Source organism: Manis javanica, chromosome 13 (assembly GCF_040802235.1).
Source record: "Manis javanica isolate MJ-LG chromosome 13, MJ_LKY, whole genome shotgun sequence".
NCBI classification, from domain to species: Eukaryota; Metazoa; Chordata; class Mammalia; order Pholidota; family Manidae; genus Manis; species Manis javanica.
Window position 1 is genome coordinate 91,833,787 of NC_133168.1, and position 27,121 is coordinate 91,860,907.

At 53.9% G+C, this 27,121-nt stretch overlaps 1 protein-coding gene across 1 annotated transcript; it reads right to left on the reverse strand.

The window, feature by feature from the left end:
- Window positions 1-1,160: 1,160 nt before the first annotated feature.
- PBX4 (PBX homeobox 4) lies at window positions 1,161-26,998 on the reverse strand. The gene is made up of 8 exons (XM_073219494.1): window positions 26,805-26,998; window positions 25,696-25,812; window positions 24,790-24,936; window positions 6,474-6,609; window positions 4,109-4,140; window positions 3,454-3,560; window positions 1,612-1,842; window positions 1,161-1,501 (listed from the first exon to the last, which is right to left on the reverse strand). Exons 1-8 carry the CDS (start codon window positions 26,996-26,998, stop codon window positions 1,374-1,376), a joined length of 1,092 nt encoding a protein of 363 aa, XP_073075595.1. The 3' UTR covers window positions 1,161-1,373.
- Window positions 26,999-27,121: the final 123 nt, after the last annotated feature.

The window sequence follows — 27,121 nt, forward strand, 5'->3', positions numbered from 1 at the left end:
CACGACCCCGTGGGCTGTCACGCACGCTCCCGCCCTCCACCTCCTCCCCAGTGCCCAGACCACCTGTCTTGGCACTTTCCTCAGGACCCGTCCCGCAGCTCTCTCTGCTCGTTGCCCTACCGAGCCCTCGCTGCCTGGCCTGGTGGTCACTTCTCCTTGCGGGGGCGACTCACTTCCTGCTCCTGAAGCTGGTCCTTCCGGCTTCCACGACACCCTCCCTTGGTTTTTATCCTATATTTTGGCGCCTCTGGATTTCCTAATTCCTCTTTCCAGAGCTGATCCTTCTCCCGAACATGAGGGTCGGGGTGGACAGGTGCCAGAGGGGCTGGGGGCTGGGCAGGTGTCCAGGGACCAGCGGCAGGGTCAGCCCCTCTGATCCCCGCCTTTTGGGGTGTAGCCGGGACCCCGGTGAGCTCTGCCATGTGGCGTGGCCTGTACGCCGGTTGTGACCTGGTGGCCCCTCACTCCTGCCCCTCGTTTCCTCATCTGTGACCCTCACATGTCCCACGGCGTGTCAGCGCTGCCGGGGCGGCTTATGAGGGGGTGCAGGGGCAGGACAAAGGACCTCGGGGGGCCCTGAGGCCAAGAACAGGGAGGAACAGATCTGGGGGCGAGCTGGGGTGGAGGGGCACAGGGGTTTTCATGTCTGCATGTGTGCAGGGACAGATGCTCAGGAGCTCCGATACTGGTCATGGTGGCAGCCGGCACGCAGGGTTAGGGCCCCAGGGACACTGACTGACGCCTGCCTGGGCCCCGAGCTGCCCCATCTCCATTTCCAGCAAGGGAGCGGGAGGCAGGGAGGTGCCATCTGAAGGCTGAAGCAGAGGAGGAACTGTGAGAAGGGACAGGGGGCGCCCAGGGACGGGCCAGCAGGACATCACATGCACACTCGGGAGAGGGCTGGGGGGCCATTCGTGTCCTGTGACATTTCACTGAAAATGGTACAACTTGTATTCACAGCAGAAAAGTGTAAAACCAGTCTTCGTAAGAGCTCATGGCAGACTTAAGTCAGAACAGCATGAAATGGGGCAAGAGAAGAGCGTGTGGAGGGCAGCGCCCGTGGAGGGGGCACCTGGGTGACGGGGGCAGGCGGGATCCCAGCCCTGCTCGGGCACCCCCGCCGTCGCCAGAAACAAAGCTGGCAGCGATCAACATCCAAATTAAAATAAGTCAAAAATGTAATGGGAGAACTTGTGACAAGTCCTAGAAGAAACAATTCATAAAACTATTAACAAAACAAACCAAACTGGGAGAATGAGCAGCCTCTCAGCTGATTTCAAATCCCCTCACTGTGGGTGAAAGGCGGTGCTCAGGGTGCTCTGAGGTAACCGGCTGCTCGTGCAATAACCATGGGTGCTGGCGAACCATGCAGGTCACCCGGTCCTCTTTTCTGCTTGTCCCCCAGACTTAATTTGAGGCGTCATGAGTTGACACTCTCCGGGTCCCCAGCAGGTGATGTGGTTGACATCGGGAGGGGGTCCCCTTGCCAGCTGCCAGTGGCCTGAAAAGACCGGAGACAGAGCGTCAGAGGGGTGGCCTGAGGGCCACGAAGATGGGCCTGGGGGCGGGAGGGGCAGAGGGGCCGGTCTCGGCTCTCAGGCGGCCTTGTACCTGAGCCATTACGTGGACGTGCTTCCCTGGTAGGAAGCTGGCCCCCACCGGCCACCCCACAGGGCCCTGGTGAGGGACTGACGTGGTCTGTGGGGCGTCCACATGCTCTGAGGGTGAGGGAGACCCCGTCAGGCTGGAGCTGACCAGGGTCGCGGCGGAGGCTGGCCCCTGTCTGGAAGCTGGCCTGGCTGGGCGGTCGGGAGGGCAGGGTCCGCAGCACATCCCCCCACGCTGTAGGGGAATCGCCACCGTAAATGGCTCTTCTGGGACCGCCTGCTCTGCGGCACGTCCTGTTTGCGGCCTGCCAGGCAGGCCACTCTCCTTCCCAGAAAGCCCTCCGGGGGCGGCTCCTAGCCCAGTGCTCACAGGGGCCCCCACCTCACACCCTCCATGGGACCCCGAGGGCTCAGCCCCTCCCCAGCCGGCCAGAGACCCATGAGCCCCTCTTCGCCTTCCTCTCCAGTACCTTCCTCTCCAGGCTGAGCCCTGCGCGCACCCTCTACCCAGCTCGGCCCCTCCGGGCCCCCTCGCCCTTCTCCTCAGCTATTTCCTCCCCAGGAGCTTCCCCAGGGCCCGCACGTCAGAGGCCAGGGTGGGGGGCACGAGTGGGCAGGCTGCCACCTCCCGCGCAGGCTGCCTTGTGCCGTGACGCGGTGTGTCTGAGAGCAGCCGGGACGAGCGCTGGCTGCGGGAGACACTCTCTGCGGTTGATGGACACCCACAGGCCCGCGTTCCTGAAGGACATGAGCGGTGGGGAGGGGACAGGCCGGCGCCCCGGCGTGGGACCAGGAGCTAAGGGCAGCTCAGATGTCTATGGGCGCCCAGGGCCAAGGCGACGGCACCCCGGCGGGGTGCCCCAGCCCCAGGGGCGCGTGTGGCGTCTGCACAGGGCCCTGGCCTTCCCGCTCACCGCGGAGACTGAGGGCGCCCACCAGGCCCACAGGGGGACCTCGCCCGTTCGCTGTCACACTCCCCTCTGCTCGGCACAGGGCGGGGGAGCAAGACGAGGTCTGGCCGCCTGGTGGCGCCCGAGCGCCCGCTCCGCCCAGGTGCTCATTATGGGCTGCGGGGTTGCCATGGTGTTGGGACGGGCACCGCCCTGCCCGGGCCCTGCCTAAGGCACCAGGGGCATCCGTCCACGCCCCCACCAGGAGTTGGGGGCACACTGGCGGAGGGTCGCCTGGCACAGCAGGGGACACTCGTGTGAAGGACGCAGGTGGGCAGTGTAAGGCCCTGCCTGATGCCAGCAGCCATGCCTGGGCGACCCCGGGAGTGCGATCCACCTGTGTGTCAGCCCCACTCTCAGCACCAGGAATGGTGAGAGGGATGCGTCCCTGCCCTGGCTGGCCTTGCATGCTGCCCAGCACCCTGAGGAAGCTCTGGAGTGCATGTTCCCAGGTGCCCAGCTTTCCTTCCCAGTCGCCAAAATGCATCTTCCTTTGGCCCGGCTGCGCACCAGGGGCCTGGGGGTGGCCCAGGGGCGGCAGGGCTGGCAAGGTTGCAGCGTGGACACGGTGGAGGGTCCGAGCCCGGTGGGGCTGCCCTTTGGGGTATAAGATGCCCCTGGGAGGAAGGGTTCCTTCCCCACAGCCAGAGCCCTTGCCTGGGGGTGGGTGTGAAGGGCCCAGGTTTTTGGGGAGTGGGCCCCACCGCACCCTGGCAGCTCAGCCAGCTGCAGCTGTCACAGTGACAGACGGGTGCCTGACGGGCCCCTACACGTTGCCAGCCCCCCTGCAGGAGCCTTGGGGAAGCTGACAATATGGTTTGTTCTCAGGACCTGCCACCCACCTGCGCTCCACGTCTGCCCCAACACCGTGTCTGGGGGTGAGCCCCGAGACTCACCTGGGACCAAAGGCTGCCCCCCCCAGGGGTGGCCTGGAGAAGGGCCTGCGTCTGCAGGCTGACAAGTGCACCCCCAGTGCTGGTCAGCAGGAAGGGCCTGGAGGGACCTGGAAGGGAGGAGATGGGACCGGTGTTCCAGGCCAAAGTCACTGAGTCCTTGGGTGAGATCCCGTGGCCCCTCCACCAGGAAGAGGCAGCAAATGCGGCTCCCACAGGCGTCTGGCTCCACAGCGTGAGGCTCCCACCGGCCCCTGCCCTCCTGCAGCCCCAGGCGGGTGGGGATGCCAGCTGGGGTGGGACACACACACACACTGAACATCCAGCCCGGGGTTTCTATCCCCACAGCTGGCAGGGGCCTGGTCACGTGGTCAGGAGCATCGCCCAGAACAGTAAGCTCTGGGTTTAAACGGAGAGGGGTCCCCGGTGGCTGGACGGGAAGGGCCTGTGCCGTCCCCTTGCCCCTTGCCCAGGGGTGGCTCAGAGGGCCTGGCCACACCTGAACGACTGCCCCTGGGCCCGGTGGCCTCACTCACTGGAGCTGGGTGACAGTGGGCAGCTGGCCTAACTCCCTGGGCCCCTGACTTCAATTGTGTCCACTATGGTTTTAGGTGTGTAAATGGCAGCCTCCTTTTGAAACTTTGCGTCCTTTTTATACCGGGTTCTTTTGTTGTTGAACCACTTGGAGACCTGTGGACACAGAGAAGTTGCTGGAAGAGCTGACCCAGTGCTGAGACGAGGTGAACGCCTGGCAGGCTGCCTCCAAGGTGCCTGTGCACCCGCTGTCCGGGAGGCCTGTCCCTGGGTGGCAGTAGCAGTCCTGGGGCAGGTGAGAGGCTGGACTGAGCAGGTGGCCCTGGCTGAAGCATGGGTCCAGGAAAATGTCCCAGTGGGTGGAGGACACCCTGGAGGTGGCATGTCTTACAGGAGAGGGCGGCTGAGAGGCTGCAAGTCAGACACTGCTGGGACCTGGGACAGGAAGGAGCTGGAAGGAAAACCAGAATCACGCGGACGGACAAGCATCCGCACGCCGTGTGGGTGCGCAACAGGCTGAACTCTGTATTCCACCGGAACCTTGAACCCCATTTCTGGGAATCCAGTCTAAGGAAAGAACAGGGCAACACGGACAGTGGGAAGGAGCCGAGCGCTGAGCTAAGCGCCCCTTCCCCTTCGTCTCCGTCTGTTTAGTTCTCAGAGCAGCTGGGCGTCCTCAGCCCCTCCTACAAGCAGGCACCGGGGCAGGGGGAGGAGCCGGCCCAGGGTGAGTCCAACCCCAGCGACTCCGAAGCCGCACCAAGCCTCTCCTGCTGGGTCGTTCTCTGGGGTGGGGCCGGCCTGGGCCTGGGGGGTTGCTGAATAGCATCCCTGGCCTCCACCCACCAGCTGCCAGTGGCACCCGTCCCCAAGAAGGGTGACAATGATAATGTCCCTGGGCCAGCAGCTTCCTATGAGTAGGGATGTACACACAGGGACACCTCGGTATCCTGTAATGAGGCGCTGTCCCTGCAGTGAGAAACGTGTAGTTTAGTAGCAGAAATAAACAGACTGGAAGACCTCTCCTTCGAAATGTTTTCTTTGGTGCCCGACATCATCCTCTCGGTGTCACCGTGGAGGGGCAGCCCCTGTCTCTTCCCTCCGGCCCAGGTGTGAGGACAGCCTTCTCTTAACCCAGCCAGGTAAACACTGGTTCCTACTTCCCTGTAAGGAATGTGCCGGACATCTTTGGGAAACTAAGTTTGTGGAAGAATGGCAGCAAGCAACCTTCCATGTTGACTTCAACTGGCATTTTAAAGGGACAGGGCGAACTTCCCCAGCAGGTGGGGGAGGGAGGCTGGCCCTATTCCTGGGCAGGTGGGTGGTCTGCCCTCCCCATGGGGGCACCCCGGAGAGGCGCCTTGAGCAGATGTGGGTGCAGCTCCAGCTCTCGGATACCTTCCCCTCTGGCCCCTACGGCCAAGCCAGCTGCAGCTGCCTCTGTCCTGAGAACGTCTGTGGTCTCATCTGTGACACCCATGTCCTAATGGTGCTCCCCCAACCCTATAACCTTCCCCTTAGGTGAACCTCACAGCCTGCACATCTGCACCCCAAATTTGGAACCCCCCCTCAACTATCAGTCACTTCAGTATCTGGAGGACCCCCAGAGCATGGAGGGGCTCCCAGCACAGATTCTGCTGCTGGTGGGTGGGGGTCTCAGGCCCCAGGCACAGAGCCACTGGAATGTGGCCTGAGCTTTTCAAACTTTTCTTTGCAACAGACCAGAGGGTGCAGACCTCAGATGCAGCCCACACCCAGGACCCGTCTGCTTTCGGGGATGCTGGGCCCTGCAGCGGGCCTGCCGTTCTCCACACAGCCGCTCATGGCAGCCAACGAGCTGCCACACATCACGCTGCTTTGGGTTTAACGCTCCGGAGGCGGGGCCCCTAACTTTAGCTCTTGCTCTGGCGCTGGCGCTGAGGACACCACACTGCTCCTGGGATAGTGGTCAGACATGACCAGGACTCCTGCCAGGTCTGGACTGGGACCCAGGATGAGCCGGTGCCCGCCCCGGTCTCTGGCTCCCCTTTCAAGACCTTCTGAGATCGGCTCCCCAGCGCTCCTCCCCAGTTCGCTGAGAACACAGGGGACCCAGGCAACCAGGGTGCTGCAAGGCCGTCCAGGCGCTGCCTCCAGCCTGCACTGCTGTCCCGCTCTGCAGGCGTGCGGCCCCCTGAGCTCCTCCTGTGGTAGCTGAACTGGAACTGTAGCACCAGCTGGTCTATCCTTCCAAGTCCTCATTTTGTTGTTCTCCTACATTTATCCCCTACCCCCAACTTCGCCTCTCATGCAACCCAGCACGTCCCTCTGAGACAAGAATGATATTAAACAGTAATGACTACAGTCACTGAGCACCATGCTCCATACCCCACGCCATTGCCTTGGGGGCCTCACGCTGCGCACATTTAATGAACTCCCGTGGTGTCCTCATTGGCCTGAACCCCCACCCCAGCCAGGTTCAGGGGGACGCGGCAGAGGCGGCCCGGCACCTGGGACACTGTGATGCCGCTCTTCCTGGCCAGCTCTTCCTTGGCCTCTTCACTGGCGTATGGGTTGCTCAGATGGGAATAAAAATACTCATTCAGCACTTCGATGGCCTGCTTGCTAAAATTCTGCTGCTTATGCCTGCAAATACAGACAGCCTTGGCCAGTGATCATGCGCTGGGACTTGGCACAGTCCCCTCACCGCCACCGGAGATTAGAGGGGGCCAACACTTCTGTTGCCCTCCAGGAGGCTGTGTGAGGGCCACACCTGTGGCTGGAGGGCCCCCCACCCAAGACACACCAGAATGTAACCGCAAGCCAGCGCTGCTCGGGCCGGCCCCAGGGTCCCAGGCCACAGGTAGGAGGGCCCGACCTGACGTCGCAGATAGCTTTGACAAATGCGCATTCACACGACAGGAACTCTTCCCTGCAGAATGATCACCTGTTCACATCTCTCTAGCTCACAGTGGTAAATCTGTTGGATCTGGGACAGCTTGGCCCTGTAGTCAGAGTGCTCAAGGCTATTGTCATTTGGACAGCCACCTAGTGTCGCTGTGCTGGCTGCCCCCGGCCCTCCTCTTCCTCGCTTCTCCAGTTTGGATACACCCCCCGCCAGCAGTATGTTATCCAGCCTCACGAGCTCAGCACTGGGGGAACCCTCCTCCTGAATGCCAGGGACGCTCAGCCCTGCATAAGAGAGACAGGACTGAGTCAGTGACTGGTACCTGAGCAAAAACAAGCACAGCAGATCCCAGCCCTGGCGCGACGTCTGAATGGTCTTCACAGCACCCTGGAGGGGAGAGGGACTTCATCTGGTAACAAGTGCGGGCCCAGGTGTCACCCTGGAGTGCAGTTCTGGGGGACACATGGGCCACACAGCTCAGCGTGGCTGCACAGGCAGAACCCACAGCCGGGTGCACGCAGGCGGGCAGGGCAGGGCGGGGTCGGGATGACGGCCCGTGCCTGAGAAGCTCAAAGCCCTGAAGGGGGCGGGGGGGCATTCCGATGCTCACCCCAGCACAGGCGGGGCCTGAATGCCTAGCGGCTGCGCATGGCCACACTGGTATGCATCTGCTGTGCATGTGCAGGTGCGCTTGGAGGGAGGCGTTGTTGCTATGAAGTCAGGGAGGGAAAGCCTGTTCCAGAAGGTGCCAGAAAAGGTGAATTAACCCACCGAGGGGTTTTAAGCAGAGAACAAGACAAGTCCCAGTTGGCCGTCCCAGTTGGGCTGAGGGTGACCTGCTCAAGGGCAGGGCTGGATGGGCAGGGGAGGCCCTGGGGAGGCCCCCAGGGTCCGAGGCCACTGGGTGTGGATGTGCGAGAGGAGAGGCCAGGACAACTCCCGGGCTCCCGGGGGCAGTGCAGTGGATGCCAGGGGGCGAAAAGCTGGCGTCAGCCTGATGCCTGACCTGGCTGAGCACAGAAGTCCAGCTGCTTACTGGGTGTCAGCGCTGAGCTGAACGGTTCGGGTGAGAGACGGGTAGGTATTCGGGTGTCATCCGCATGTGGTGTGTGTCTGGGAAATCTGTGCATATCCACTGTACCTGGAGCTCTACCTGAGAAGGCTGTGCCCCGAGTGCAGGACAGGCAAAGGAGGGGACAGAAGGACGCACTGGGCAGGCTGGGGAGAACCGGAAGCAGTTACAGGGGGAGAAACCCCTCAGTCACTAGGAGAAGCCACCACCTCTGCAAAGCAGCTACAGGGCATGGTGGGATAGCACTTGACTGGAAAGTTCCAGGGAAGCCGGGAGGGAGAGGCTGCCGCAGGGGCTACAGGGTGAACTCAGGGTGAGGAGGCGGTCTTGGGGGCCTTGTGTTTTGTTTGCTTCTTCAGCAACAGAAGAACTGTCTCTGGCTACAGAGAGAGGCACAGGTGGGAGACGGGGCGGGGGGCTCCTGAGGGGAAGGAGGCAGAGAATGGCGAAGCACGCAACCACGTCCATCCAGTTCTGATTTTCCAGAAAAACAAAGGTGCAGCTTTTTTTGAGGGGGAGCTCTGAATGCTGGTTAACATTGAGAAAGTTCTTATCCTTTGTTCTCCAAATTCCTGTTTTGAGAATTTGTCCTTATAAGAACAATGACACTGGTGGATGCCGTATTTATGGGATGCACACTGCCACACACTGCCTGTGATTGCGGAACAGGGAAACTGCTCCTATGTCCAGGAATAAAGAGACGACATGCCCGTCATGCTCTGGGCCCTGTGGCATTAAGCGTGTGTGTGCCTTGAGGTGCTGCTAGGACAAGCAATCACATGCTGCAAACTTTATTCCTTTAAGGTTGGACATCTCTGCAAATGTACATGTATGAGTAAAAGCTTAAAATAAAAGTTCCCCCTAAGATATGATATGAGGAGGAGCTTCCGGCATCAGCACTCTCTGGAGGACTTGTGCTGGGGGATGATCATCAAAAAGCCTCCACAGGGATCCGGACGATGCTGCGGTTGTGGCTGCATCCAGCCCACCGTCTCCTGGACTTGCCATAGGAATGAGGAGGGAGATGTCTAGGGTGGCATGTGCATACAGTGAGACAACGAACTTGACTGGATCTGTACTGTTGGAACTCAACCAGGAGTTGGGAGGGGTGCAAGTTGTAGCACTCCAAAATCTCATGACTATAGACTATCTATGGTTAAAAGAACATATGGGATGTGAACAGATCCCAGAAATGGGCTGCTTGAATTTGTCTGATGGTTCAAGTACAGTTGGACAATATCCATCATATCATAGATAAATTTTCACAAATGCCTAGGGTGCCTAAATGGTTTTCTTGGCTTCACTGGAGATGGATGGTAATTATAGATTTGCTTTGTTTATGACACCGTATTCCTATTATGTTAATATGTGTGTGCAAATTAGTTAGTAGTTTAAAACCTATACATACTTAAGGTACTCTACAAGAAGATATGTCAAAGAAATAATCAATCCTCCCATGTTTCCTTCATATGCTACATCTATAGCTTTTCTTCTTCCTTCCTAATTACAACCCTTAAATAGAATTCGTGCCTCATATCGAATTTACCGAGTATCATAATTCCTCCAGGTGGTAAAGATATCTCGAGACAAGTGCTGGGCATAGAAGCCACAGGGCATAAATCTGCAAAGAAGTAAAAAGCTAACCTTTGCAAACAATATGGCTTCTCTTTCACTTACCAACTTTACATTTCCCTGTATGGCCCCGGAAGATGACTGGTTAGCCAGAGACGGGTAAGATTCCTCAAGGGAGGAACAACCTAAGACAGGCACAGTCGCAGGGGGGCCATCAGGTGAGAATTTGGGGATCAACAGAGGTGAGGCTCAGAACCTCACCCCCCCTGCTTTGAGAGAAATCTTCTGCATCCGTGGATGTCTTGCTGCCCTTGTCTAGCCTGGATTAATACTTAGTCCATAGGCACACACCTGATCATCTGATCATCTACATTTGCCCTCTTACAGCACTAAACTATGTTTTCTACCTTTATCTTGCATCTACCTACCACTTCAGCATTTTATTAAAAATAAAAATAATAATAATAATAGGAGAAATGTGGGATCAACATATAAATCAAGTACAAAAATCAAACGAATATTCATATTTGACCTGATTTATAGGTCATAATGCATGATCAAAACCGAAAGTTTCTGTGATGACTGCCCTTGTACTGTTCACCATGTAAGAATTTATTCACTATGTAAGAATTCGTTCACCATGTAAGAACTTGTTCGTTATGCTTCAGAAGATTGGAGACTGACGAGAATTAGGCTTGAGATGGATTAATGATTGTACATTGAGCGTTGACCCCCCTATACTGAATTTTATTGTTGTTAACAACCATTTGATCAATAAATATGAGAGATGCCCTCTCAAAAAAAAAATAAAATAAAAATAAAAAAATAAATAATAAAAGTAATAATAATAATAATAATAATAATAATAATAATAAGGGAGACATGTGGGATTCATATATAAATCAAGTATAAAAATCAAACGAATATTCATATTTGACCTGATTGTCTGTAGTTCATAATGCGTGATCAAAACCGAAAGTTTCTGTGATGACTGCCCTTGTACTGTTCACCATGTAAGAACTTATTCACTATGTAAGAATTTGTTCACCATGTAAGAACTTGTTTGTTATGTTTCAGAAGATTGGAGACTGTTGAGAATTAGGTTTGGAGTGGATTAATGATTGTGCATTGAGTCCCCTATACAGAATTTTATTGTTGTTAACAACCATTTGATGAATAAATATGAGAGATGCCCTCTCAAAAAAAAAATAAAAATAAAAATAAATAAATAAAAGTTCCCCCAAGCCTTGGTCACCACCACAATGTGGAGAGCATGCATTTAGACCTCACTTTACCTGCCTGCACAGCGTCCCCCAGCCCGCCCCCGTCCCAGCCGCCATACCTCTGGCAGTGCAGCCCTGGTCTCCCCACATGCCGTGCTCTGCGGGAGTCCAGCTCCAGCCTAGGGGTGGGATGCCCGAAGGTGCAGGACAGAGTCGGCATATGGAGAGACAGGACACGGAGTCAGTTGGAGGTCTCTCGACAAAGTGCTGATGACAGCTTTATTTATACCATTTTGCACAAGTATATGATTATTTTTTATTGTTCTGTTGATTAATTAGTATAGGCAGTTGATTAATAAGTATAGGCAAGCTTTTTTCTTTCTTCTTTCTAATCTATTCATGGTTGGTCAAGTGTTAGACATGTGATCATTCTCTGTTCCTTGACCGAAACTTTTCCTAGCAACATGTACTCTTTTATGTTTTACGTTTCTATGCAACACAGTTTCTAAGTAGTGCATGTGACCGTAGGAGCGTGCAGTATGTAGCAGTGACTATGGAGTCTATCAGCTCAGGGTGAAATACAGGTCACCTAGTGCCACAGTTAGCTAGGATTCTTTCCCACAAAAATATTCTTAGAGGCTTTAATCAATTTATAATCAATCTAAAATCATAAACTCATATCTTCACCTTATACCCCTTTATAGGGCACAGTAGGCAGCAAACTAAATTTCCCTTTCTTATCTACATTTCTCTTTCTTCTGTGCGGATAGCAAAATCTCCCTGACATATGCTACACAGCTCTCCATGACTCCACTACTGCAGGGACTAAACAAGTTCTTACACGGTAAGCAATGCAAGGGCATTCATATCATAGAAACTGTTTCTGTTTTAACTACAAACCTTAAACTATAAACAATCAAGTCAAATATGATATATGATTATTCATTTAATTTTTATACTTTATATGTGAATCTAATAAAATGTTGATGTAGTAGGTAGATGCAAAATATAGACAGAAAGCACGATTTAGAACTGTAAGAAGGCAGGTGTAGATGATCAGGTGTGTGCCTACAGACCAGGTATTAATCCAAGCTGAACAAGGGCAACAAAACATCCACAGGTGTAGAAGATTCCTCTCAAAACTGGGGGGGTGAGGTTCTAAGCCTCACCTCTGTTGGTCCCCATTTTCTCACCTGATGGCCCCCCTGCGACTGTGCCTGTCTTAGGTTGTTCCTCCCTTGAGGAATCTTACCCGTCTCTGGCTAAACAGCCATATTCTGGGGCCATACAGGGAGATGTAAAGCTGGTGAGTGAGAGAGAAGTAATGTTATTGAAAATGTTAGCTTTTCACTTCTTTGCAGATCTATGCCCTGTGGCTTCCAGGCCTAGCACTTGTTGTGAGGTATCTTTACCACTTAGAAGAATTATGGTACTTGGTAATTTCACATATGAGGCACGAATTCTAGTAAAGGGCTGTAATTAGGAAGGAAGAATAAAAGCTATAGAAGTAGCAAATAGAAGAAAACATGAGAAGATGGATTAAGTGTCAGACAGGGTTATTCTATTCAGTATTCCCCTGTAACTCTATTTCTCTAATTTTCCTATAAAACTCTTCATCACTAATTTCACTAGCATTACAAAAAAGGGGGGCATTCCCACTTAGGTGGAGATGGGGTAGTCAATGTTTGACTAGCTACCTGCAGGTTTCAGTATTCTACGCCTACATCGCCATCTGGCCCCTGCGTGTTCCATTCTTCAAGACCAATGTCCTGAAAGGCTTCTGGGAAGTTTATGTTCTCCTTTCTGTGCTGCTTAGCAAAGGTTAGCTTAGCCCTTGGCAACAATGCAAGCAAAGACAAAGCCAACAGTATAATGCAGAATGACCAAATCCAGGTGGGTAACGGGGAGCCAGCTGTGAAGGCCTCTGCTTTGCGGGGGTCTCCTCCAGCCTGAGCTCTGCTACCCAGCTCGAGCAGGGTGGCTCCCGGCAGCACTCCTCCCGCACACACCAGCCTCCTGCCTATAACTGTCCTCCCTGCGCACCACCACTGGCTAATTATGGTCATTAGTTGCTCATTACCATTGATTATAAGCTCATTTCTGGTCGACTGCTCAGAGCGTCTCAGAGGTGTCCTCAGCTCCCCTCAGGGCCTCCTCTGGCGGCCGGGAGGCCTCGGGGACCAGTCACTTGGGGACACGGTCTGTCGGAGGCACTGAGGAGCAGAGGAGGGATCTAAAATAAAGGCAGCCCCCCACCAAACTGCCAGATTTCCTTGTGTTGCCAACTTACTGAGGGTGATAAAAACCCCAGTAAACCAAACAGTGAAAATAAAATCATGAATATCAACACATTATGTTTTCTGTAAGAAACCTCATGGACTGCTGTGGACTGAGGAGCCCTAATCCCAGTGAGACAGCGGGAGCTGAGGCCGTGAGGAAGGGACGGACAGTTAAATGGGCCTGCGGAGGTGGGGCACTCATCTGTTTAGGACCGTGCCTCCTCAGGAGAGAGCTCTGCATGCCCCTGGGTGAGGACACGGTGAGAGGGCAGCCATCCGCAGGCCAGGAGAGAGCCCTCACCAGGAGCTGGCTCTGGAGCCTTGACCTTGGACTTTGAGCCTCCAGAACCATGAGAAATGAATACCTGGTTTAAGCTGCCCCAGCCTGTGGTTGTGAATGGAGCTACCCTGGGCACCCAGTGGGAGGGGATCACATAAGGCCTTGGTTCGGCAAATGTGCCCAGGGACTCCCTCCCTGCTACCCCCAGTGTGCAGGGCCCTGGGCCTTTAGGCAGGGAAATGGGAGGCTGGCCCCCCTCACCCACATGTGGGGTGTCACCACCCACCATCTGGATGGAAGGGGTGCTGAAGCTGATTGAGAGAGATGTCACCAAACTGCCTCCTGAGGAGCCCTCCGACAGCCTCCGGGCTGGTGCTGCAGCCTCAGGTCAGGGCCCGGGGTGTACACTTGGCCCCCAGAGCTGCTCTCATCTGGCCGCCCTAGTCCCTGTGCCCAGTGCCCATCTGGGAGTGACACCACCAGTTCCTCTGCAGTCGCAGGTGGGAACGGGACTAGGAAGAAGAGCTTGGGGACCTGCTTCTGCTTGCTGAGCACTGACTGAGTGCTGGGCGTCTGCTGGGGCCTCGGGGAGACAATGGCTGCCGCCATTCCCAGGGAACTGGGTCTCCTGCTGCTACATCTTGGCGTGAACAGGGCCTCGGTGGTAAGCCCAGCGGGGTCACGAGACCTGTGCTGAGGTTAACACTTCATGTTCTCATTCTTGAACTCAAAGCTCTGCTTCTGCCAGCTCCAGATTCTCTTGCAGTCAAAGAAGTAAAGGTAACAAAGGTAATTTTACAAGGAAGCCTGGCAAGGTGTGAATCTCAGAAACCCCTGTCCTCTTATGTGAGGGAGTTTCCTCCCTAAATATATGAGAGGACCTGGCAGGTGGTAAACAGCCTTCTGAACACAGACCCCCAACTGCTTAAGGAAAACAAAAAAGCTCCAGTTACTGGGACAGCCTCGATGGCCTGCGGTTGCCCCTTCTGATTCTGTTATTTCTCTCTCTTGGGCGTCCCCAGGCCTCCTTAGGGACAGACACCAATGGAGCGTGGGCTTGGGACCCAGGAGTCTTCCTCTCAGGGTCATTCCACCCTAGGGGGTCATCAAACTCTGCAGAGGGCTCCTGGAGCGGGCCTGCCGCCTACGCTGCTATTTATGGGAAACCAGTTTGATCCAGACTCCGCCAGTGAGTCTGTACTGGTAACATGGCTTCTTTCAGTTGGGGACCACATGCACAAGGGTTCAGTGAAATCTGGGGAGACCCCATCAGCTCATGGCTCAGGGTCCCAGGGATTCCCCTGCACCCCATGCGGTTCTTCCCCAGAGCTCAGAGAACCTCTGCAGACCTGCCCTTCCGGAAATCCCTCTCCCGCCAAGACAGGAAGACTGTAAAGGGCCAGAGAGTAACTCATTCAGGCTTTGTGGGCCACGCGGGCTCTGTCACCATGGCTCTGCTGCCGCCACAGCACCAAAGCAGCCCCCAGACAGCAGCAGACCAGGGCTTTGTTCCTGTAGCACGTCACTCACCAGCGCTGCGGTCTGCCGGCCCCTGCGCCACTTGCCTGTCGTGGAGCCTGATTCTGTCTGAGAAAGACCCTGTGTGCACACAGGTCCGGACAGCTGGGCACTGCCACCCTGCGGCCCTCCCCCCTTTCCTGGGGTCCCCTCCTGGGCCTTCCCCTTCTCCTGGTGGTTTTCTTCTGTGGATTGGTACAAAGGGTGAGGTTTTAGCTTGCTTAGTTCCGAGCTAATCTAGCGCAAGGCTGCTCCAAAGGTGGCATCTGGGTTCTCGCCTGTCCATGAGGAGGCCGACACAGGCATGGGAGGCACGTGACAGAGTAATTTTATGTCTGATGAACCTAATGAGACTCTTGGGCTTATTATTTTGTATATCTGCTTTATTTTTCCTTTCCTTCTCCTCCTCTATCTAGTTCATCTTGCTTATATTTCACCCGAGTGCTGGGTGATGGTGGGCAAAAACCCTTTCCACGGCCACAGCCGGCCACCTGGGGCACTGCCACAGCTCTGGGTACCAACTCCCCAAGACGCCCCAGTCCTGCGCCTAAAGCTGTGGGGTTCCGTTGTTGCTGGTGCGGAACAGCCCAGAAGCGGCCTTCCTGGGGAATGGCCCTAGGATGCCCGCTTCCCTCTGCATCATTACTGTCCTCAGTCTCGGGGTGGAGATGCCACTGCCACCTGGGAAGAGCCTGGGAAGGCTTCCTTCATCCCGATGGGACACTGGGAGAAAGCCTGTGCATGGTCGAAAGGCTCACTCCGGGGCATCACGAGCAGGGGAAGGGGCCGGGACGGAGTTCTAAAGGAAGAAGACCCCTTCCTACGGGAAGATCTGTTCAGTGGGGAGGCAGGCCCCTCAAGCCCTGAGGATACCAGCTTGGGGAACACCGTGAATGTGGCCAGAACCCAGGCCGGGGGTGTGCTGCTCGGGGTTTTGGAAGGGAGTTCAGGCGGGCCTTCACAGGGAAGGCAGACCAGGTTCCCTGGCCGGGGAGGGGAGCCTCACCCAAGGCCACAGCGTGGGAACTGGAGGAGGGTTCCCGAGGCTGTGGGGTGCCGATGGAGGCTCTGTGTGTGTGGGCGGGACCGGGCGGTAGGAGGAGGAAGCCGAGGGCAGGGGATGGGGCTGGGGCGGTGGGATGCCTGGCGAGACGCCCGGCAGGAGGCCTAGGAAGCCCGCACCACACCATGAAGGTGAGGGGCGAGAGCAGGTGCTGCCCTTGGCCCGACTCTCCCCAGGGAATCCAAGCTCCCACGTGCTTCAGAACCCGGCCCTGGGACACCCCCCCCCCGGCACCCCCACTCCCCTCGCCCCCTCAGCTCCAGCCTGGCTTTCCCTGGGCCTGGTACACCAAGCCATTCCTGCTGCCGAGGCCCCTTCCCAGCGAGGAAGCCGAGCTGTCCCATCAGTCAGGGCCCAGATCAAACACTTCCCAGAGGCCAGCCTGCCCATCCCAGGGCCCAGACGCACTTCCGTCTGTCATCGCTGTGTGGAAATACCCTGCCTGCTAGGGACTGTCACTGTCTTATCACCACCTCACGTCAGATGCGGACAGGGTGGCCTCCCCTCGGCTCTGTCTTTAGGTGCCTGTGGAGAAGATGAGGCCAGGAGCTTGGTGGGGACAGACAAGGAACGGATGGGAGACACGACCCACTTGGAGGCTGAGCAGCATCCTTGAGTCACCGGAGAGGCCCGGGGGCTGAGCAACAACTCCTGCTCCCTGTCCGCAGCCCCAGACTGGCGTCCAGCTGGGGTCTGCACCGCCTGGAGGGCCTGACCAGGGGCTCCCCTCACGTCGCCTATCAAGGGCTGTTTTGTATTCACTTCCTGAGTTCGTAACTCTAAATGAGGACACTTTGGGAGCATGGCCTGTTGGTGCTGAGAGCTGCCTGCATTTACCCTGGAGGCAGGGTCCCCCGGGTTAGTTCATTTCAGCAGCAGTCTAGGTAAATCCTTGTTGGAAGCCACTAAACCATCTCAGTCCCATAGGACTTTACAAAGAGTATTCCTTTATCAAACACTCATCGGTTTCGGAAATCACAGCTGCCACGCATATTAGACATTCATGGAATTGAGGGAGAATACCAATACGCAAGTTTCTGTCATTTCACACTAACCCTTGACTTAGAGTATATCACAGCCTAAGAACAAATATGCAAATTAATTGTCATTTCAATAGACTCAGGCATTTCTATATTATAGCTCTGCAATTCTGTAATAAACTACTGGGTGAACTGCTGATGCAAAACAAAAATGATAGGCAGTTTGTTCAGGGTTGTTTTCTTTGCATGTGGTAACGGGGCAACAAGAAGAGGCAGCAGAATGCTGTAATATAACATGCATCCAGAAAATTAGTCCTCGTTCTTCTATGAGGGTTTGAGAACATTCAAGAGCAACAACTCAGAAAACAGCACTTAAGGATGGTTTTTGTCTGCCTTAAACAACTTTATTTCTCATTCAAAGAAATCCCGCAATTTCAACTGAATACCTTGTGGAAGCCGTGGAGAGAGGCTTAGAAGCTTCCAAAGCTGGGCTACCATCCCCCAGGGTGTGATCTTTATTTTGCTGAGTCCCACACAGGGAGGTGACCAGCCCAACAATGTGCACTTCAACCACGTCCCACCCATTTCCAGGCTGGCAATCGGATTTTTAGACTGGCCAATGACTCGACTCTCCTGTAAGTAATTGCCCCAGAAACTGAGGTTGAGCAGATTCTAAGTGACAACGCAGAGCAGCTTTTTCTGTTGAGAAAGATGAGTGACTCTCCTGCCATCACCAAGTTTACTGACACCTACTGTGTGCCAGGCCCACGACGTGCTGAGACACACTGGGCATGTCCGCTTTCTGGGCTAGCATGCCAGGGAGGGAGGCAGAGAACAAACCAGAAACAAAAGCGTAAGATGATTACAGCGGATGGTTGAACCCTAAAGAGAAGTCCCAGCAGAAAGGAAGTGCTCACTCTTTACGACAGACCAAACCCTTCAGTACCTGAGCTGCTTTTATAACAGCTTTACTGAGACATAATTCACATGACTTATGATTCACCTATTTTCAGCAAATAATTCAGTGGTTTTTAGTACATTCATGAGGTTGGATAACCACTCCCCTAACATTTTCACCAGCCCCAGAAGAAACCCTGTCCCCGTAGCAGTCACTCCCCATCGCCCTACCTAGCAGCCACTAATTTCTCTCTGCCTGTTCTAGACATTTCATATGAATGGAACTGTACACTAGGTGGACCTTTGTGTCTGACTTCTTTCACTCAGCATAAAGTTTCCAAGGTTCCTCCATGTTGTAGCATGTGTCAGGACTTCATTCCATTTTACGGCTGAATAATAGTCTATTGCTGTTGATTCCACTGGATGGACAACATTTTGCTCCTCTGGTCCTTATGGGAATTGGGTCTTTCATGAGACTTGATGTGTCTATCTGCGTATTCTGACCACGTGTCTGTGCAGTGGGACTTCCCTAATGTTCCAGGCTGATGCTGACATGGGAGCCACCAGCCACATGTGGCTACTGGGCACTTGCAATGTGGCTAGTGTGGCTGAGAAATGCCTTCTTAAATTATATTTTGGTTTAATTAATTCAAATGTAAAGAGGGCCTGTGGGGAGGAGCTGCTGCAGGGGAAGGACTTCAGCTCTTGTCTACACAGAGCAATGTGCTGATCACAATAGGAGGCTCGACTCGTGGGTGACCCTGAGACTCGGGAGCCAGGAAAGGAACCTCCCAACGACCTGGGAAAGGACTGCCGGCTCCAGAAGATGCACTGCCAGCACAGCAGGGGGACTGCTGTGGGTGGGACTCAGCCCCCGGCACAACCCATCAGAAAAGGAGTCCAGGTTCAGAAGTCACACACTGGCCCAAGGGGTAACTGCTGGGACAGACCCAGCCAGAGGGCTGAACGTACAGATCATAGTTTTGCAGTTGCAACAGCCCTGACTAGCTGATGAGGAAGGGAAACAGAGGTAAAAAACCTGTCTGACAGCTCCCAGCCAGGCCAGTGAACAGTGGCCAGGAAGTAACAGGGTGTTCTCCTTATGTCATGAATTATTTACATTTACTCTCTGAAACGCAGCTGTCGTGCGCCTGCAGCACAGCGAGGGTTCCTCGGCCCCCCGGGTGAGCCGCGTCTCTGGGGCTTCTCACTCCTCAGAGACCAAGTGAGCCCGGGACTGACCCAGGCATGCTCTTAGCCATCACAGGGGACAGTCACAGCATGAAGGCAAAGAAGGCCCCTCTGCGTGAACTGCCAGGGACGTGGGCGGCTCTTTAAGGTGCTTTCTACGCACACCATGTCCAAGCTGCCTGCCATCTGCAATCCAAGATCCAAAGGTTTTTACACAAGTTGACACTCAGGTTCATTTGGAGGCAAAGCCTGACACACACAAGCATGTAAGAATGCTCCTGCTCTGGTGCTAAACGTCCCTGTTTGAATGCGGGCTCTGTTTCAGTCCTCGGTAACAAACACACCTAAAATCCAAACAATTCTGAATTCTGTGATGCACCTAGCCCCAAGGGTTTCAGGAACAGGATTGGGCCAGTATTTGGTTTCCCCTGCTAAATCTGAAGTTCTCCAAAAGTGGTTTATTTTGTTCTCATGACAACTCCTGTAGACACCAAGAAAGACACTGTTTCGAGGGAAGGGTTGCGGAGCGAGGGTGCCCCACCAGGCTGCCCTGGCCTTTGGAGACTGCTGCAGGCAGGGCCACTAGACACTACACTGAGGAGCATGCAGGGAGGGTGCCTGCATGTCGGCCTCAGGAGAGGCACCATGCCCCTTCCACAGGCCGGAGGTGGTATCAGAAGGCAATGACTGGAACCTGGGGCTCTAGGAACATGCTTCCAGGAAGGTCTACCCACACTGGGCTTACAGGGACAATGGCTTTCTTTTTATGATGATAGTGATAAATCTCATGTTCTAAAGTCAGGCACCAGACAATCTTCCCAGACATCATAAGGTAAAAGGATGAAAGGGATTTCACCGGAGAGGTATCAGTCCCTAGAAAGTTTTTCATTCAGCAAAATGTAAGGTGTGACCACTGCGGGCCAGGTACCAGGAGAGCCCTAGAACGCTGGGCACCCCAGATCCTGTGCTCGCAGAGGCCAGGAGCCATCGCAGACGTGCACACAGCACACTCCCCTCCCCTCCTGGCAGAGGGGCAGCACGCAGCCTGGCTGTGGGTTACGGGGTATGGCTTCTTTCTCCAGAGCTCCACTCTGCCCTTCTGCAAAACAGGAATGGGCTTCTGCCCTGAGGCTGAGGTTGGTGACAATGCCCAAAGCACAGGCCCAAGCTTCCTCAATGCCCACCAGGCAGGTTTGGTTTTTAGCCTCAGGGCCTGCCACGGACTTCAGCCAGAGGGGAATGTGAGAAATGGGGGTTAAATCAAGAAGTGCCATCAACCCGTGGGGAGCACACGCTCGCTCATGGGGCCATGGCCCATGGGTGCCAGGCTGTAGGATCAGGACCCTAAATGCTTTCTTTGGGCCAAACTTGGTCCTCCCTGGTCACAGGGCTGGGGAAGCCACGGCAGAACCAAGAACTGGGCGTGGTTCTTTAATCTACTTCCTGGGTGCCATGTGGCAGGGCACGGCAACCATGCAGGAAGGCCATGATTGACTGTAAGTAGAGAGGGGATAAGCCACCCTTCAGTGTAGGAGTGCTGGAGCTTGTCTTGCTGCTTGCCCATCGGTGCAGAGACACGTTTACCTCGAACTACAGTATGAGGATGCCCCATAGGCAGTTTCTTCCTACAGTTTGTTACATATCTAAACATATGTGTATGCTATGTAAATTCATAATCCAGAAATGAGTAAAATGTGATCTTCTTGGTTTTCAAACAGAACAAAAGAACTTTCCAGCCACTGGTGGCAGGTCCTGAGACTAAACTGCTATGTTGTTTCTCACCAATCCCGCGGCCCCCAGGTTGGACACAGAACGCTCCTATGACTCCGTTTCCTACACCTGGTCACCCTGAAATTGACGCTCAGGCAGCTCACGTGCAGCCCAGCTCACAGCAATAGCGGATGGCTAGCGCTTTTCAAGGCTAAGTGGAGCTGCCCTGTCCCTGTGCAACTGCGCCCCCAAATGCATCATGAGCCCTGATGTTTGAACCAGTTGGTGGGAAGGAAGCTTGACTTTCTGAAGAAAAGCCCAGATCTAATGTGTGTGGCATTCGCTCCAAGCCCCGTGGCCTCCCTGGGACTCAGCTGAGGGCGACTCTGAAGCCCCGGGTGTGCCCTTGCAGCCTGGGAGGATGGGACAGGGTGGCATGGGCTGAAGTGGACCCCTGAGCCTGTCCTGAAGGCAGGAGCTATGCACCTTTTCTTCTCTGAAACTGCTGAGTTTGAAGCTGCCGGCCAGCTGCAGCCACACATATACAGACTTGGGTGCAAGAAAATGAGATATGCCCAGACCGCGCACCCACAGCTCTCGAGAGCTGGTTCCGTTTGGTTCCAGCATTTCACTGATGCGAAAAGGTCATCAAGAACTACAGCTTCCTGAGACAACAGCCGATTAAATTATTTTTAAAAATTGCTTTTCATCACTACTCAGTTCTGTATTTTGCATAGCTAAGCTGTTGGTAAAAACCTCAGGGCAGGGGCCCCCACATCCAAGAGGCTGTGATAACAGAGCCGACTGCTGGGGGCTGCTTCCTCCTGGGGCCTGTACACCTCCGTGGGAGGCACCGACACAGCTGATTTTTATTAGCGTGGCCAAGTCACACAATTCGACAGAACGAGGGAGCGCGTGGCTGTAGCCAATGTCTCCAGGGGACGGGCAGGTGCTGGCACATCCCCCTGTGGGCAGTTCCCTTGGCCCACAGGACTCGGGTGTGCTGTCACTCAGGGCGGACGCTGCTCATGCAGCACACGGAACGGAGTGCTGCGGGGCTAACGGCCAGCTTGTCTGGACTCCAAAGCCCAACCTTTGTGCTTCCATTTGCTGGACACCATAACATCTGTTCCCCATAATTTAAATGAGGAACAGAAGAGACAGGTCATGGAGAGTCAAACACATGGGAGAGGCACCCAAGCAGAGCTCAGGGTTGCTGTCACAGCCTCGCAGGGCAAGTGGGCGTCTGTGGAGGAGGCACCCTGGCTCTGGGTGTCGGAGCTCAGGAAAGGTGAGGGGCCCCATGTGGGAGCTGTGCGTGGCAGTGGCCTGGCAGGGGCCGGGGGCTGGGGCTGAGTGTGAAGGGGCCCATGTGAGGGAGGAGGGCCAGGTGTGCCTGACAGGGGACAGCTGACTAAAGAGGTACATGTGCCGAGGACAACGGCAGCAGGGTTCTTGACGCTACAAAACCGAGGAGCTGGAGAAAGGAGTTATAATTTGGAAAGAGAGAAAATGTAATGAACCTGGCAGTGTTGAACTTGAATTAAAGACATTGGAATCAACTCCCAGTCTTCAATATATACAATACAGATAAAGAAAAAGTAGATGTGAACATGCGCGTGCACTTGCAAATATTCCTTCGCTCTGTGCCCTGAGCAATGACACCTTAGCAGCAAGGAGCCCTCTGGGGACCCGATCTCCTCCACGGGGAGCTGGGGCTCCTGGGAGAGGGGTTGGACTCCGGCTGGGGTGGGGAGTAGGCTACGAGCCCAGAACATGTCACGGCAGCAGGGAAGGGGGTGCGCAAGGGATACGGATGTGGAGACACGTCGGGAGGACATGTGGGCAGCTCAGAGGGGCTCCCGCACCTGTGACAACCTGAGCGTCAGGATGAATGGTGACAGTTACTGACTGGGATAAAGCAGGAGTCCAGGAATCTCTCCTGATGCAAAGTACACACATAAGTGGAAAAATATAATGAGGGATGGAGTTATTTAGGGGTCACAGAGTGCCTCCCTAGAGAATACTTACTATGGAGGGAAAGGGGCCCCTTCCAAAGTCGGAAAGACACCATTTCACTGGGGCGATCAAAGCCAACGCCACCAGTAGGGGGCAGACTGGATGTGGGTGCCACTGACTAGCCTCTGCACGTGGTACATAGGACATGGATTCCCGTTTAGGATGCGTAGCAGAAATCTGTGAGGAAATATGACATACACCCAAATGGAGGAATCTGCCATGATCTTCCAGGTATCTGGTCAAGGTTGTGGAAGTCAAAGAAGAATGGGGTTTGTCCCAGGTGGAGAAAGACCAAGGGACACGATAACTATCCTTTTCCATAAAGGATGTTATGGGGACCACCAGCAAAGCTTGAATAAGGTCTGAGGACTCCACTGCAGTGGTGTATCAGTGCCGCTCCTGACCCTGAGGACTGTCCTGAGGCGGGCAGGAGGATGTTCACAGGAAACACATGCTCAAGGGCGATGGTCATGGGGCACTGCGGTAGCAACTTACTCTCCAATATTTCATGGAGAAAATGTATTTGTACTTTCTTAGAACATTTCTGTAAATCTGTAATTGTTTCAAAACAAGTTGCACACATACAAACAAACCTGTGAGAACAAAACTTAGGCTGCTGTGGTTTTGTAAATGGCAAAGTGCACTAGAAGGCAAAAGAATTAGAACATAAATATAGCACAGATGGCTTTTATGAAAAAGGGAAGTGGTGGTAAAGATAATAAGAAAAAATGTTAGCTTCTACCCAGTTTAAGGAGTGACACCAAGAGAATCATGAGGTATTTCTTTGAAATAATATGGTTTCCAAAATGTGCTGTCATCAAAGAGTCTTTAAAATGTCAAACAAGCACAAAACAATATCTTATTCACCACCATGAGCTGCCCCTTTGTACCCAGTAGGATGGCTATCATGAAAAAAGAAAAACAGAAAATAACAAGTGCTGGAGAAGTGGAGAAGCTGGAACCGCTGTGCATGGCTGGTGGGAATGTAAAGTGGTGCAGCCACTGAAGAAAACAGTCTGGAGGCTCCCCAAAAAGTTAAACATAGAATCACCATATGACCCAGCAGCTCCACTTCTGGGTATGTACTCCAAAGAACTGAAAACAGGGTGTCAAAAGGATATTTGCCCACCTATGTGCACAGCATTGTTCACAATAGCCAAAAGGTGGAAACAACCCAAATGCCCATCAACGGATGAATGGACAAACAAAACGTGGTCCATCCATGAAGTGGATATTATTCAGCCTTAAAAAGGAGAGAAATTCTGACACCTGCTACAACATGAATGAACCTTGAGGGCATTATGTTAAGCGACATAAGCCAGACACAATGTACAAATATTGTATAATTCCACTTACATAAGGTCTCTCAAGGAGTCAAATTCATAAAGACAAAAAGTAGAATAGTGGGCACCATGAGCCAGGGTTGGGGGAAGGGGAATTAGTGTTTGACGGAGACAGAGTCCTAATTTGGGATGATGAAAAACTTCTGGAAATGGGTGGTGGTGATGGCTGCACAATGATGTGAATACACTAAATGCCACTAAAATGTACTGTAGACTTAAAAATGGGTAAAGTGGTAAATTTTATGTATGTTTTATCACAATAAAAAATACTCAAACAGTAGAAGAGTAAAAAAAATCACATCCTGACAGCATTTGGGTGAAACTTAAAGGTAATGCTCCTTTAGCATCACCTGATAACTGCTGGAAGCTGGCATTGTGCCCACAGCTTGAATGTGGGGACTCACGCAGGCCTCAGTGACCGTGAGCTGAGTGCCACCCTCGTCCCCGCAGACGAGGACCAGGGCAGAGAATGGCTCAGGCATGGGCCAGGGCCAGGCAGCCGGAGGCGAAGCAGAATTCAGACCCTATGGCTGCTTGTGGCTACTGCCCACGTCAAGTACACGTCCAGCTCGATCTAAAACTGTGCCCAGAAAGAAACATACTTTCGTGTCACATAAACACCTTCCACAAGCCCCCAGCACATCTGAAGTGTCGTGCTCCAAAGTGGCACAGAAAACTCAAAAAAACTGACCTCAAGAGACCAACTCACTCTAAGAAACCAAGGGACAACGTTTCTGTTGATGGACTTGGGTCTCAGTGACGTCTTCTTACCGGGTGGCCTCTCTTGTAAACCATCTTGGAAGAGCTATTAACCTTGCCCGAGCGATGGGGGTCAGCACCACCAGGGATGCAATACGTCGACAGCACGGACCCCTGACCGATGCACAGGAAGGGCGCGGCACCCCTGCCGTGAGATTCCTGCCAAAGACACACAGCCTGTCTCATCGCAAAGCAACATTCAGCAGCCCACACCCGGGGTGCCCCAAAACTGCTGAGCAGTTCTCGGCAAAAGTGTGAAGGCTGTGGAGGAAAAGGAAGGCCCGAACTGTCACAGGTGAGCGGAGAGGAAGGGGCCACAGTGACTAGGCACATGGTGGGGCCCCAGCCAGAAAAGGGGCATCAGGACAAAAAAACGGGGTAAATCTAAACAAGGCCGGCCGCTCAGTTAAAGAGCACAGCACCCCGCCGAGGCCAACGAGGCTCCTGGGTTGGCTCACTGCCCTGTGGGTCTCAGGGTGCTGACAGCAGAGCGCCTGGGGAGGAGGGCATAGGGGACCCCTCTGCACTACTTTTTCAACTTTTCTGCAAATCTGACATTAAGCCAAAATAGAGTTTTTCTTTTTAAATCAAAAGGATTTGCAGTGACACCGCCTTCCTTGCATTACTTCCGATGCTTCACATAAAACAGTGGTGCTCTCATTCGCTTTCTCCATCATCTTTTCCTTTCCCAAAACAATGGAATGCCACGTGCCCCTTTGGTCTTGGTGAAGGCGGATGCAGCTGCTTGCCGCACACCGACAACAGCATTTCTCGTTACAAACTGTGGAGGACGTATGTGTGATACACCAGAGAGCGGGGCACCGGCAAGGCAGAAATGAACCCTCTGCACCAGCAGCCACTGCTGGAGAGATGTGATGGGCGGGACGGCCAGCAACCGTGTTAGGGCCGAGTCAGAACCTGTGGTGCACGGCTGTCAGGCCGTCGATCCACTCTGGCCTACCTGTCTTTTTCTTGATCTCACAGAGCACGCCGAAGAGAGCAGCCTTCATCCGATGGCAATTCAGCGAGCGCTTTCTGAAAGAGAGGGGACAGAGGAGAGGGTGAGGAAGAGAAGTGTGGCCCTGCCCGCGAGAGTAAAGACCCTCTGCTCGGAGCCTGCCAGTCCCGTTGGGCATCTCTCATGAAGGGGCAGGACGATTGCATTTCAAGGAATTCAGTTTGTGCATAGTTCAAGTGGAGCAATATACAAGTATTCAAAACACTTCCCTTTATATGTAGAATTTTAAACAATGTGAATTTAAATAATGTAAAAAGCACAAATGCCAAAGCCCAGTGACTCGAAAGCTGTGTTCACACTGTTGCCCTATAGAGCTGTTGGGGCCCAGGCAGAAACCCCAGGCACCCTATCCCAGTGTCAGCGATGCTACCAGGTGTTCATGTAACAGCTCCTGGATGCCACACACCATTCCGATGTTACAGAGACACAGACAGATAAGGTCCTACTACTGCCACTGAGATAGAGGGGGTGAGAGACACCAGCAAACACACAGACAAGACACCCAACAGCCGGGGCAGGTGCTCTGTGGTGACTTAAGCAGGAGTGAGGGCTGGAAGGCTTGGTGGAGTTGGCAGGTATCTGAGGGGATCAGAATGACAATGAGAAGTCAGGCAGGAAAAGGGCAGAAGAGAATAATAATTCAGGCAGACGGAACCGCCAGGACAAAGGCCCAGAGTGAGGACACACGTGGCTTTTTAAGACACCGGGATGTCATGCCGTTACAGAGTAAGGGGCGAGGGAGCGAGCCATCAAGTGAGATAGGGGAGCAAGTGGGGCTGACGGGAGGAGCCCTGTAGGTCAGGGAAACGGCTCTGGTTTTTGTTCACCTGTGATGGGATCTGCTTTCAGTGGAAGAATGGCCCCCACAGATGTCCACGTGCTGATCCTCAGAGCCGGGACTATGTTGTGGGGGAAGCAGAAGTCTGCAGCTGTGATTGTGGGCAAGGACCCTGGGATGGGGAGGCCAGCCGGAACGATGCAATCACACAAGTCCCTAAGAGTGGACAACCTCTCCCAGCTGCAGTCGGAGATATGATGACACAGGTTCAGGGACGCTACGCCGTTGGCTTTGAAGATGGAGGAAAGGCCTGCACCAAGGTGGCCTCCACCAGCTGTAAGAGGCAAGAAAGCAGCCTCTCCCCCCGCCTCCAAAAGGAAAGGGGTCGTGCCAGTGCCTCGTCTATAGCCTGGCAAGACCGACATGGGACGTGTAACCTACACAAGTAGAAGGCAATAGGTTTGTGTTTTCAGTCCACTAAATTAGTGGTCATCTGTTGGTGTGGCAATAGAAAATGAATACAGGACACACGGAGGGCTTTACAGAGT